The sequence below is a fragment of the Arachis duranensis genome, chromosome 10 (genome assembly GCF_000817695.3).
Source record: "Arachis duranensis cultivar V14167 chromosome 10, aradu.V14167.gnm2.J7QH, whole genome shotgun sequence".
Taxonomy (NCBI): Eukaryota; Viridiplantae; Streptophyta; class Magnoliopsida; order Fabales; family Fabaceae; genus Arachis; species Arachis duranensis.
The window spans coordinates 99237272-99251136 of NC_029781.3; the positions used below are offsets into that span (position 1 = coordinate 99237272).

Genomic DNA, 13865 nt, shown 5'->3' on the forward strand with positions numbered 1-13865 from the left:
ATATATTGTTTATTTATCAAATATAAATTTTTTATTTATCTCCTACATTAAAATTATATATAAAATATAAATATAAAATTTTAAATAACTAAAAATATTAATATATATTAAATTATTAATACGCGTATCCTATATGCATTTAATCTATATTTTTAATATTATGAATATAATCGAGTCTGCTCACGAACTAATGAGTTGAGCTTATCTAAGCTCAAGGTCAACTCATTTAATTTATGAACTCAATTTCAAGCTCATACTCGGTTTACCAGCTCAAGAATTTAACTTATCGAGCTATTAACGAGTCGAACTCGAGCTAGCTCATGAGCTGATTTTGACTCACTTCTAGCCCTACCTACAAATGAATTACCACCTCATTTTGCACGTGTCACACACTCACACAGGAAATAAATTATTTAAGCCTGACACATGCAAATTAGGCCAGGCTAGAAAGGGAGCCCACGAAGTGTCCAGTTCTAGAATCATGCAAAATGGGTCTGGTCCCTCTTGTCAGTTTCACTTGCCGTTTGAAATTATTCATCTGATACCCTAAAGCCCTAAACAACTACAACCACAAAATTATTGGTCCACCCTTATTTCGGTCCAAATATCTCATTTGTGTAGGCCTGTAGGGTTATTGCCATTTCCATTGGCTTCAGGTCTTGACATTATTTCCAGTTGGAGTATCTTTTGATCGAGAACTCTTGAAAACCAAATATTACACGGTTAATATTGTAGTCAACTCAACATTAATATAAGGTAAAAAAGATTCGAAACTGTTCAAAATAAGAACATTTGAAGTTTAATTAAAAAAAAAAAGGTTCGAAATCTAAATTCAACAAAAGCTATTTTTAGTGGACTTATATTAGATTTGTTTGTTAATCTGCTATAATATTGGTTGAAATTGACTGCTATGATATTAATTTTCCAACGTTACTCTTTGCATATCTTTTTGTTATGTCCTTTTGTGGTTGAAAATTTTATATAAATATATAATTATTTTTAATGGCATGCCGCAAAATGGGATTTGGAAGTAAAATCTGAAATTATGTGTTTTGGCTTCTCGCACTCTACAAGAAGCACTTTTTAAGTACTTATTGGGTTAGCACTTATCTTTCTTTTCATCGCTAATATAGCTTCAAGTCACTCAACTATGTCAATTACAAAAGAGAGTAGTTAAATAAAGATAAGAATTGAAGAAATAAATCAATAAAGTCGGGAAGAGAAAAAGTATAACTATTTGAATTTAATTAAATTCAGATTCTTATATATATTTTTATTATAATGAAATATTTTACATATTTAAAATTATAATTCTAATAATTTATAAATAATAAAAATTATATATATTTTAATTTGAGTAATTAATATTTTTAATTTAAAACTAAAATTTAGTTAATAATATTATTATCAACTTCGATATCTGCCGATATGAATAAATATCGGTACTTTTTAGTAAACTTAACTTTGCTAATACTTCATCGTATATCTTTATGCTACTAATGTTATTTATATTAGTAACTCATATATATTATTACTTGTGTTTTAATATATCCAATTTTCATAATTATCTATTTAGAATATTTATAATTTGAATCACTGACTCAACAACTCCAAACCGTAACACATGCTCCCTCCCTTGCCACCACATCATCATCACTTTTAGGGGCAGAGGCAAGTCTTGGAGAAGGGGGCAATGGCCCCCAAATTAAAAATTTTAATGTATAAAGGTCATTATTTTTTATATTACTCTCTTTAATTTTAATGTTTTCTTCTTCTAAAATTATATTTTCATGTTGGCCTCCTCCTAAAAATTACTCTAGTTCCGCCCCTTATCACTTTATTTTTTTATTTCTATTCAGCTGAACCAAGAGGAAAAAGAGAGGGAGAGACCGTGAGTGAGAGAAGAGAGATTCCATGGAAGCCATGAACTTTCGGTGTTCGATTTTTTGAGATCCGTAACTCCGATAAAAGTGTTCGTATCCTCCTCTTTTACATGTTGGTATCACTTTTGTTCTGTAAAAGTTGACGGTGACGTAACTCCCCTTTCCATTGAGTTCTGCCAATTGGAGTTCTAGGAGGCACAGACGATTTTCGACGTTTTCTTCTTCAGTAGCTCGGTCAAAAAACTTCTCCGAAGTTTTCATTGTTTTTATTCGTACGGAGGTAGGATTTGGTAATTTTATAATAATTAAATGTGAATTTGATAAGTAAATGTTGGTTTGATTGATTATTGTTGAGTTTGATTGATTTTATATTGAATTTGCAATATATTGCTGTATTTGTGAAGTTCATGGCTTGGCCGTGATAAAACCAGTAGGGACCGAACTGTTTTAGATTTTTTTGGGTTGTAATATTATTGAGGATCAAGTACAAAATTGGTGAGATTTGATAGTCGAGAGATTAAATTAAAAATTATGGCAAATCGGTAACCGAAAAATTCAAAAATGGATTAAAATATAAGTAATATTTTGAAAGAAAAAGGTTAAGGGTTCAGTTTTGGAATAAGAAGAAGATTAGTATTTAAACTTTATTTTTGGAAAGTAACACTGTATTGGTATATAAAAATTGAGATACAATTTATAATTATATAAGTTTTCGGTATTTTTGATAATAAATAAAGTATAGAAGTGAAATGGGTATTTTATAAAAATTCAGAATTACTTTTATAAATATTGAAATAAGTGAGGTTTTAAATATAATTTTATAAAAATATTGGATTAAACATAAAATACTTAAAAGTTTGAAATTTAAAATATAATTTTAAAAGTGGAAGAATAAAGCGAGCCTTAACCAAATTAGTTTTTATATATAGTAAATAGATATATTGAAATATTATTATATTTATACATAAATAAATAGTATATTTTATTTAAATTATTATTTTTATTAAAAAAAGTAAAATAATAAGACTTTTTAAAATTATTAGGAACACTGAGTGAAGTTAAGCATTTTATAATTCTCTCTTCATAAAACATTTAGAAAGAGACGAGAGAATAGTGTAAAGATGAATTGTGATATTAAAACAAAAAAAATAAAAGAATAATAAATAGAAAAGAAAATAAGACGAAAGAAAATGATTAAAGAAATTTCTGCCACAGAAGAGTAGAGAGTAAAGACTAAAAGATTTTTAACGAATCTTTACTAAAGGAGAGCAGAGCACGGAAAAGACTAAAAAAATGTATTAACTAAGGAAATCTCTGTTACAGGAAGGCAGAGCACATGAAAGAAACAAAAGAAAGAACGAAAAGAAAATAAGATAATTAGAGATATTGTTTGGCACTCTAGAACGAGCTTATATGATTATTTACCTGCTGAAAATGAGAAGAGATATGGTGGTGAGTCCCCCGAGATTCGCTTTCTAAAAATACATTGACCAATCCAGGGGATGGTCGAACCTGTAAGACAGATGTTGCTTATAGAGGTTATCAATATATACATTGACTAGAGAAAGCCTTACTTGTAAGACTGAGGTTGCTTACAGAAGTTATGTTTGCATACATCGGCTCAAAAGAGTCTCACCTGTAAGACAGAGGTTGCTTACAGAGGTTATGGCACTGGAAGCCAAACTCAGACAAAGGTTGCTGAGTTAAGTTGGGAGCGGGTCGAAACTGACAGATGAGTTCATTACCTGCACTAAGGATAGACATGCATCATGCTTGTTTACGTATATCTTTGTGTTATGTAACTCTGTGATTGTGTGTGTGTGCTGCATGACTAATTGACTTTTGTGTTCTTTTATTATTTATGCTTGTATGTGTTCTGCTGTTAGTTGTGGTTGACTAATAATAGCAAAATGAACTTAACTTCTAACCCCGACCCTGCTAAAAACTCATCAGTTCTTACCCTATTATTTCCACCCCTTTTAGCTACAGGTGTGAAGATTTAGTGCGGAGCTACAGGAGTATAAAAGATTATGTTTACGAGTTGAGTTGTTAGATTTTATTTTCCCCTCGTCGTTTATTGTTTTAGTCTTTAGAGGGGTAAGACTTGTATTTGAAGATCTTTAAATAAGTCTATTTATATAATACTATGTGAATATATATATCTTTGTGATTAAATGATTTAAAGTATAGACTCTTTATTTTCTTGGTTGAAACTTCGGTTCGTATTCGCAAAGGCTCAATATTAAATAAAGATAGTATACAATAAAAATGTTTAGAGGTAAGTAACGCCTGAAATTTTAGTACGATCATGAGATGCTAAAAGTTAGAATGTTACATTAGAAACTTATAAACGTGCCTTGCTTGTTCGGGATCGTTGGCGGTGCTGTCGGCGACGAAAAAGACCAGAAGATTCCTTCCCTTCTCGGTTAAAATTTCAGAAAAGAGGAGAGAGGAGATAGAGATTACTAAAAAAATAAATAGGATTTGAGTTAGGGTTTCATTTTAAATTTAAGGATATTATTGTAATTTTAAATATTTCAGTCTCTATTTTTATTTTAAATCAAATAAAATATTTTGACATAATTTAATTCTGTACGTTTTTATACTAAATACAATACTAAAATTTATTTTAATTTTTATCTCTTAATCTCAATCTTTCGGTCTTTATTTTTCTTTTAAATATTACCTAAAAATTGTCCTTCCAACTTAGTCCAAGACCAGTTGAGATGAGATTTCCATTTTTCTCTAAATTCAGATTTTCTCGAGATGGATAGAACAATATGTTAGGTACCAGACAAATGACACAGCAAAATATAGAGATGAAAAATTAGAAATTTGTATAAAATATGGAAATAATTGAATAATTTTCTTTGAGAATTACAACTTCTCTCTATCACAAGGAGACTACAATAACACTCTCTCTTGACAAAAGGAGAACACACTTCTCTCTATCAAATATAGGAGAAAACTACTCAAAAAAATCTTATGTTATTCTATCTGGATGACTTGATTGAAATGAATTAAAGAAAAACTCAATTTATAGGTGAGTCTCTTCAATATGAACCATCCATCAATTAGAGGTATATAATTCTTTTCTTTTTCAACCATTAAAATCCTAAGGTTATAAACTAGGATTGTTTATTACCTTTCATTTTATTTAGTTATTATTTATTTATTTATTTATTTTCTAAAATTAGCTTTACTAATTTTCACACAATATCATACCTTATTCTTTTCTATTTAATTTATTGAAGTATAATTAACTTTATTAGTATTTGGCGTTTAATTAATAAGTCTCATGGATTCTTTTACTTGTAAACTTTTTTGTCAAATTAATTAAATAATGATTAGTTTTATTTACTTCTGGTACGAGGAATATATTTTTTGAAGCACGCCTTTAATTGTGTAATCCTAACTAGATTTGTTATATTCTGATTTCTGAGTTTGTTGACTAGTATTTAGTAATAGTAATAAATAATGATATCTAAATTGAGTTCGATTTTTGTTTCCGACCTTTTAAAGGCTTTTTTGAAGCAGGAAATTTTAAAGGTTTTTTTAAAGATTTTTAGTAATCAAATGTTGGGCTTGTTATTAGATTTTAAGATAGATAATAATTTTTGTAAATAATGTGAACAATGAGTTTTAAAATTAATTCATTAAAATAAAAAAACACTCCAACTCAAATTATCTCCTAAATCCTAATATTAAGATAACTATCTGTACACCTACTAAATTAAATATTCAATTATTATTAACTGTACATGAATAAATTAAATCAAAAGAAATAACTATCTAATTAAAAATAATCAACATAATTATCTACATACTTATTGAATTAAATATCTAACATATTTATTATTCACATTATTTAATATTTTTATTGTCTTTTTATATTTTTTTTAAATTTCATAAATCAACGCTAATACTCTCGTGGTCCGAGAGACGGTTTAACAAAAAATTAATTAATAAAAAATAAAAAAATATGTGAATGGCTACTTGTTAGTATGAATATAAGTGTTTTTTTTTCTATGGGATTCAAGCTCTAATTCACTACACAAAATATAAATGATGACTATTTTTACGAAGATATTTTTATCTGAAAATAATATTGTATATTTTAAATAATTTAGTTAAATATATTGAGTGAAACATATTAAATAATTTCAAAATTGTTAATGTTGTCTTTAATTAAAGGTATCTTTGTAGAAATAACTATTTATATAAGATGTTTCTTTTTTGGTCTTGTACATAAATTTATTAATATCTTATATCTCGCTAACTTATCTTGCGTGAATAGATTAGACCTTTTTCGAGTTGACCCAATTTAAGGTTGTGGATTAAAAACAAAAATATCATTTGTACATTAAAATTAGTTATTAAAATCATTCACTAATAATATTTAAGATAGAAAAAAAATCCTAGCAGAGAAAGAGTACGTACTCCGTACTCAAGGAGAATGAGAGAAGGCGATAGTGGGGGTGAGCGGTTGAGGGTGAAACACGGTGAGAAAGATGGCCATGCCATTAGAAGAGATAAGGGGGAGAGCGTGGGTGGGTGTGTATCCAGTGTTAAGGAGGGTTCTTCTCGAGAGGGGTTAGAAAAGTCATCCAAGGTCTCTTTTAGAGATAAAGTCATTGGTGCAGAAAACTCTAAGGCCTTTGCATTAGTAGGTAAACAGCATGATTCTCGTCCACCAAGTGTCAGTTTTACCAAGGAGGCAAAGAGTTGTGTAGCTGAACCTTATAAGGAAGCCATCGTGATCAAGGTGATGGATAAGCATTATGGCTACACGGCTCTCATGCATAAGCTTCGAATAGTATGACGCATCAAATGAGGGTTTGATTTGTTGGATATGGGGTTTGGGTATTTTTTTGGTTAAATTTGATATTGCTGCAGATCGTGAGAAAGTCAATCTTGGTGGCCCGTGGTTGATAGACGGTCACTATGTTGCAGTAAAGTCATGGGATGTGGATTTTAGGCCATGCGAAAAATTCTTCGGATCAACGCTGGTATGAATTCGAGTCTCGAGACTTCCAATTTGGTGCTACCAGGAACAAGCAATGCTGCGAATTGCTTCTGCAATAAGGGTTCCGATGAAAGTAGATTTGGCCACTAAGCTTGCAGAAAGAGGAAAATATGCTCGAGTTTGTGTTTAAATTAATCTTGGGTTGCCTGTAAACAAACATATTATAGTGGAGGGTGTGACTCATGAAGTGGAGTATGAGAGTTTACAGCTGATTTGTGCTACTTGTGCACGGTATGGGCATGATAAATCGTTGTGCATGGAGAAGGAGTATTGGAAGGAAACGAAAATTCCTTTGGTGATGGAAAAAATAATGAAACCCCAACACTAGTGCCACACAATAATCATGAGAATAAAAAAAAGGCTGAATCAGAAGCTCGTGATTTGGGTGAGAATTCTCGTAATTCAGGTGAGAAATTAGGAGTTGTTAAAGGGAAGGATGTGGTTACGGAATCATTGGCTTCTCACGTGCCTGATGGTCATGTTAAAGAGGCATGCATGGATGATGGAGAGGGCTAGCAACAAGTGCTACGTAAGGAAAAATTCACAATGGGCTAGTCATTAGGTTTGAAGGACCAAGATGGAAAGCAGCACAAGTATGGTTTGAGAAGGGGTTCCAAGACCCAATTTGCATGGTGATGGAGGCAAATCAATTAGCATTAGGATGGGGAAGCGAGAAAAACATGAAATTACACCATCTCCATCGCGCAAAACTCCTGCACGTCGTGGAATTTCTCTACGGAAGCGTCCTCGGCCTTCCTCCCTGCAGAACTCGCCAGTTGATAAAAATGGTGGCACAACGGAGGAAACCTTAGTATATGGAAGCATGGCAGGTGCAGTGTCAGGGGGTTCGAAGGTGGCAATTTTTGAGGATCAGAGTGTGCCAGTACCGCAGGACAAACCACCTATTGAGGTTGATGATTCTGTTTAGAGTTTATGTTCTTATTTATTCTGTCCCTATTATTTATGGATAGTTTAAATATGATTGTTTGGAATATTAGGAGTGCTTATAATAAGTTAGCTCGGGTGCATTGTAAGGAACTTGTTAGAAAATTTAGACCTGTTTTCTTTATTGTGGTTGAAACTCACTCCCCTTTTCAGCATTTAAAATTATTTTGGGAAAGGTTGGGGTATCACTTTGTTGGTATAGTAGAAGCAGAGGGGCATAAGGGAGGTATTTGGTTTCTATCCTCTATAAAGGGTGTTTATTGTAAGTTCATTGATGCTTTTGATCAGAGTGTTACTGTTGAGGTTTAATTTGATAATTTAATTTGGAGGTGTAGTGGTATTTATGGCAGTCCTCAATTTAATAAAAGGGTTCTCCTTTGGAATTATCTTGTTGCACAATCCATGATTTTTCAAGGACCTTGGATTGTTCTTGGTGATTTTAATGAAGTCAAATTTTCTCATGAATCTAAGGGCTGTCAATTTTCTCATCAAAGAGCAGACATGTTTGCTACTTTATTAGGGGATACTGGTTTGTTTGATCTGAAGACTATTGGGAGGCGGTTTTCTTGGTATAGGAGGGTGAAAAATTATGTTGACGTGGCAAAAAAGCTTGATTGAGTCTGTATAAATAGTAGTTGGTTATCTATCTTTCAGAGGCTTATGCATAAGTTTTAAATAGGCTTCAGTCTGATCATTGCCCTATTCTGGTGCGTTGTAAAGGTCGTCCTCAGCCTAAAGGGAATCGACCCTTCCAATTTGTTGCTGCTTGGGCTACTCATCCTGGGTATAGGGATATTGTGAATCAGTCATGGTGGTCTGGTAATAGAGGGATTCATGGCAAGCTTTTGGAAGTACAGAAGAATTCACTAGAGTTTAACTCGAAGTTATTTGGTAACATTTTTGTTAAGAAATGTGAATTAGAGCAGCATATTAATTATTTACAAAAGCGTTTGGAAGTGGTGGATAGTATTTATTTGCGTCAGAAAGAGCAACAGTTGCTTGATGATTATAATAATAGTCTAGTGCAAGAAGAGCTCCTATGGTTCCAAAAGTCTAGAGAGCAGTAGGTAAGTTTCGGGGATAGGAATACAAGATTCTTTCATATTCAAACTCTTGTGCGAAGGAAGCATAATAAGATTCATAGCCTTTTTCTCAAGGATGGAGTGTGGAAAACTGATCCAGAGGTTCTGAGTCAAGAAGCAGAGTCTTTCTATAAAAGCTTATTCTGTCATTTGGATGATGTTGATTTGGGTTGCCTTGATGATGTGCCTCTTCCTTCTCTGAATGAGGAAGCTTGCAATAATCTTACGGCACCAGTTACTATGGAGGAAGTCAGAACAACTGTTTTTCACATAAACTCTTTGAAAGTTTCGGGTCCTGATGGGTTTCAAGCTTTCTTCTTCAAAGAATATTGGGAGATTATTGGTCTTGATGTTTGGAAGATGGTTAAGCAGGCATTCTTCGGTGTTACTCTTGATCCGAGAATGTTGGAGACTTTACTGGTTCTTATTCCAAAGATTGAATCACCGGTATCTATGAAAGATTTCAGGCCGATTAGTCTCTACAATGTAGTTTACAAGATCATCACGAAGGTCCTTGTTAATAGGCTTCGTTCTCATATTGCGGAGATTGTTGGCCCGCTTCAAGGAGGATTTATTCCGGGACGAAGAACTCCTGACAACATCATTATTGCTCAAGAAGTCCTCCACTTTATGAAGAAGACTAAATCAAAGAAAGGCACACTGGCCTTTAAGATTGATCCGGAGAAAGCTTATGACAGAGTTGACTGGAGGTTTTTAGCTCATACCCTTAAGAGCTTTGGTTTTCCTATTCCTACAATTAATTTGATTATGAATTATGTCACTGCTTCTTCCTTATCTATTCTTTGGAATGGGAATCGTCTGAATAGCTTTACTCCTAGCCGAGGTCTTAGACAAGGAGACCCTATGTCACCCTATTTTTTGTGTTGTGTATGGAGCGATTGACATGCTTTATTAGTCATCAGGTTGATTTGGGCTTGTGGGAGCCGGTTGCTATTTCTAGAGGGGGACCAAGAATATCCCACTTAATGTTTGCGAATGACTTGCTTCTATTCTGTAAAGCTACAAAGAGACAAGTGCAAAATGTGATGTTAGTTTTAGAGACTTTTTGCAAAGCATCTGGGATGAAGATTAATGTGGAGAAGTTTAAAGTGCTTTGCTCCAAAAATGTCTCTGCAACAAGAAAAGAGGTTTTCACTCGGGTATCCTCTATCAGATTTGTCCAGGACTTGGGCAAGTATCTTAGAGTTACCCTTAGCCATTCTAGGGTGACCCGTTCAGTTTTTAATGGTGTCTTGGATAAGATTCAGAGTAGGCTAGCAAGCTGAAAAGGAAGTTTACTCAATCGGGCTGGTAGATTCTACTTAGTTAATTCTGTTGCAGCCGCTATTCCCACGTACCAGATGCAGGTCTCTATTTTTTCCAAAGGAATCATTAGTAAATTGGAGTTTATGATGGGGAATTTTCTTTGGAAAGGACAAGTTGATGGAAGAGGATTGAATCTTGTTAGTTGGAAGGTACTGGTTACTCCAAAAAAATATGGAGGTTTGGGGATTAGAGATCCTTATTGTGTAAATATTGCTCTTCTTGATAAGCTAGTTTAGACTTTTTTCCAGCAGCCAAACAAGCTATGGGTCTAATTATTAGATGCCAAATACCGATCATCTCTATATGACTGTTTTAGTTATCCTAAGAACAAGGACTCTCCCATTTGGAGGTGTCTTTGCAAGGCTTGGGAAGTGTGAAAGGATGGGTTTGCTTGGTGTATTAGAGATTTGAACCAGAATTTTTGGTTTTCTAGCTAGAGGAGAGAAGGACGGTTATCTAATGAGATGGATTATGTTCACATTTCTTATTCGAATCTCCGGATACAGGATATTTGGTCGGTTGGTAAGTGGCATTTGGATACTCTTTATTCTCCTTTATCTCAAAATTTGAAAGGTAATATTCTCTTTTACAATCCAGATGAACAAGCAGGTCCAGAAGTAGGTTGGTATTGGTGTGGATCTACTGCCAAAGTCTATGACTCACGCAATGGTTACTTGTGGTTGTGTAAGCAGCTGTTTGGTTGGGAGGAGCGGGAGAATTGACTTTGGCTTTGGCATCAGCTTGTTCTGGAAAAGTATAAGTTTTTGGCTTGGTTGTGTCTTAAGGAGGCTCTTCTTATTGCAAGTTTTCGCTTTAGAAGAGGGATGTCGTCATCGGATAGGTGTCCAAGATGTCTTTCTAGCCAGGAATCGATTTTACATTGTATTCGAGATTGTCCAAAAGCTTAGCTTGTCTGGCATATGTCGAATATTTCTTGTCATCCTTTGGATTTGAAGAACTGGTTCTTGTATCACAGCATAGGGCATCCGTTCAAGTTCTTTTCGGGACTTTGGTGGATATGGCGAGTAAGGAATAATGACATCTTTAATCTCATGAAACTTGGCCTCTGAAAAAAGTGATTTGTCTGACATTAACTTCAGAAAAGGAATTTAGGAATATTTTTGAATTACAATGTATGTCCCTTCCCTCAACTCTAAATGGTTTTTGGAATTCCCCATCCATTGGTATTTTTAAGATTAATTGTGATGCTAGTTATTTTGGTTCGGGTGATAGTGTTGGTTTTGTTTGTGTTATTAAAGATTGTAATGGGAGTTGGCAAATGGGGTGTTTGGGAATGATTGAGAGTAATAGTATTCTTCAAGGAGAATTGTTTGCTATTTGGAGAGGATATCTCTTAGCTTGGATGTGGGTCAACGAGATGTTATTTGTGAGACGGATTGTGTGGAAGCATTTAATCTTGTTACTCAAGATGGTTTTGGGTTTATTGAACCATTGGTGCTCAAAATAAGAGATATTATACATTGGAATTGGCGTGTTGACTTTCGTTTGATTATTAGAGATGCAAACACGGTGGCAAATACTATGGTAAAGATGGCGATGAAGTTACAACTTTTGCATGTGGAGCTTCTTTCACATTGGGAGGAGTTTAAGAGTAGTCTTAAATGGGACTGTCCCTCTATTTAAGCAATTCCTTATTTTGTTTGTTTTGTTTTTCTTTGTTTAATTTATTTCAGTCACAAAAAAAAATTCACTAATAATATTTTGATATGTAAAGCTACTGCAAAATTAATAATTTTTTAATACAAAAAAATTCAATCACCAATATATTTATATATAAATATATATGTAATTTAATTTATTTTTAATATATATTTATATTTCAATATATATCTTATATATACTAATAGCTGATTTTAATAATTAATTTTAGTGTACATATAATATAATTATAGTCGAGACTAAAGAAAAGCCAATTTGGTGATATCTTGAAAAGGAAATGTTTTAAAACACTTTTTTTTAATTCATTTAACAACCATACAAAGAATGATTATACTAACAACAATAATGTGGCATAAAAAACTCGTGAACAGTTTTTCTTATTATTACATAATCATAACAAGGCAACTAGTTAACCCTTAATTATCCTTTCAACCAAGTAAAGAACCTGCTTAAGTTCATTGAAGAAGTACTTCCTTCTTCCATGTTGTGCTTTAGTTTTTCCATCAGCTTATGAGACCTTGATCTTGTGTTCTCATCACTAAGCAACTGATCCACTTTCTCTTTTATCTCTCCACGTGAGATCATTCCATTTTCATCCGAATCAAATGCCATTCCAACTTTCAATGCATTACAAATATAATTCTTATTGAAAAACTGGTCACCAGAATATGGCCAACACAGGAGAGGTACCCCATTAGACAAAGCTTCTATGGTCGAATTCCAACCGCAATGACTCACAAAACAAGCTATGGCAGGGTGGCTCAATACCATCTTTTGTGGAGCCCATCCAATTATTTTACCTTTATAACCCTTAAATTCAGGAGGGAGAGACACCGTATTGGTGCAATTGGGATCTTGACGCACAACCCACAGAAAGGGTCTATTGGTAAGTTCAAGTGCAAGTGCAAGTTCTGTAAATTGTCTTTGATCAAAGAGAGTGTGACTTCCAAAAGCAACATAAACTACAGAATATTGAGGTTGCTGATCTAACCAACTCATGCAAGATATATCTTCTTTCCAGAATTGTCCTACTGATAACTTTTTGTTGTTGTTAGGTGTCAATAATGGACCTATCGGAGATAATATGTTTGGTAATAAGGAAAATGCATCAGGTTCAAGTTCTGGGGTGCTGTTACAGAGGAACCACTCGATCAAATTTGAATTACGCATACAATGCATCATATACTTAAACATTTTCTTTCCAACACACGGGTCGAACATATTTAGCCACCAAAGGTCTCTAATTTCCACAGTTGGAATGTAAGATGATAACCAAAATGGTTTTTCTGAGATTGGAAGTCCTGCGATTCGAAACAAGATAAAGTTATAAACTCTTATTTTGTGACCAAAGAAAATAAGAAATACATGTTGGATATTTATACATGTATTAGGATCAAATAATGATACTGTTGTCAATTTCAGTAAAGTTGTATGGTCATGATGTTTTATAGGATGTTGTATACTTTTTCTTTATCAATTTAACCATTAAATAACAACACCACTACATATATACCAAGTTTTGAAAGAAATCCGACATCATCAATATCAACAGTGAAAGAATCATTTTATATTTTGAACATCAACTATATTAGGTGTATGTATAATAAAATTAATTATTAAAATTAACAACTAATATAAAATATAAATTACAATAAAAAAATATATTTAAACTAAATTAAATAATATATATTTTTATATTAATACATAATAATTAATTTTAATAGTTAATTTTAATATAAAAATAATATTTTTGTTTGAACAAATATATTACATTGATGTTCAAGCTAAGTATTTAAAATGTATAACAAATAGTTTTAGATACAAGACGACCCGAAATGATAATTTCAAAGTTAAGTTTTTTGGTTTTTTAGACATGATGATGTGACTTTTAATAACCTGTATGTTTGTTGCATATATATCCCG

At 32.7% G+C, this 13865-nt stretch overlaps 1 protein-coding gene and 1 pseudogene across 1 annotated transcript in view; one reads left to right on the forward strand and one right to left on the reverse strand.

Annotated features, from left to right (window-relative positions):
* Positions 1–6339: 6339 nt before the first annotated feature.
* On the forward strand, positions 6340–11906 carry LOC107471117 (uncharacterized; annotated as a pseudogene).
* A 352-nt stretch (positions 11907–12258) lies between these two features.
* The window catches only part of LOC107471223 (UDP-glycosyltransferase 83A1), a 5678-nt gene continuing 4071 nt past the window's right edge, over positions 12259–13865 (reverse strand). Inside the window, exon 2 of the mRNA XM_016090674.3 lies at positions 12259–13243. Coding sequence (XP_015946160.1) covers positions 12363–13243 — 881 coding nt within the window. The 3' untranslated portion in view covers positions 12259–12362. The remainder of the gene's footprint in view (positions 13244–13865) is intronic.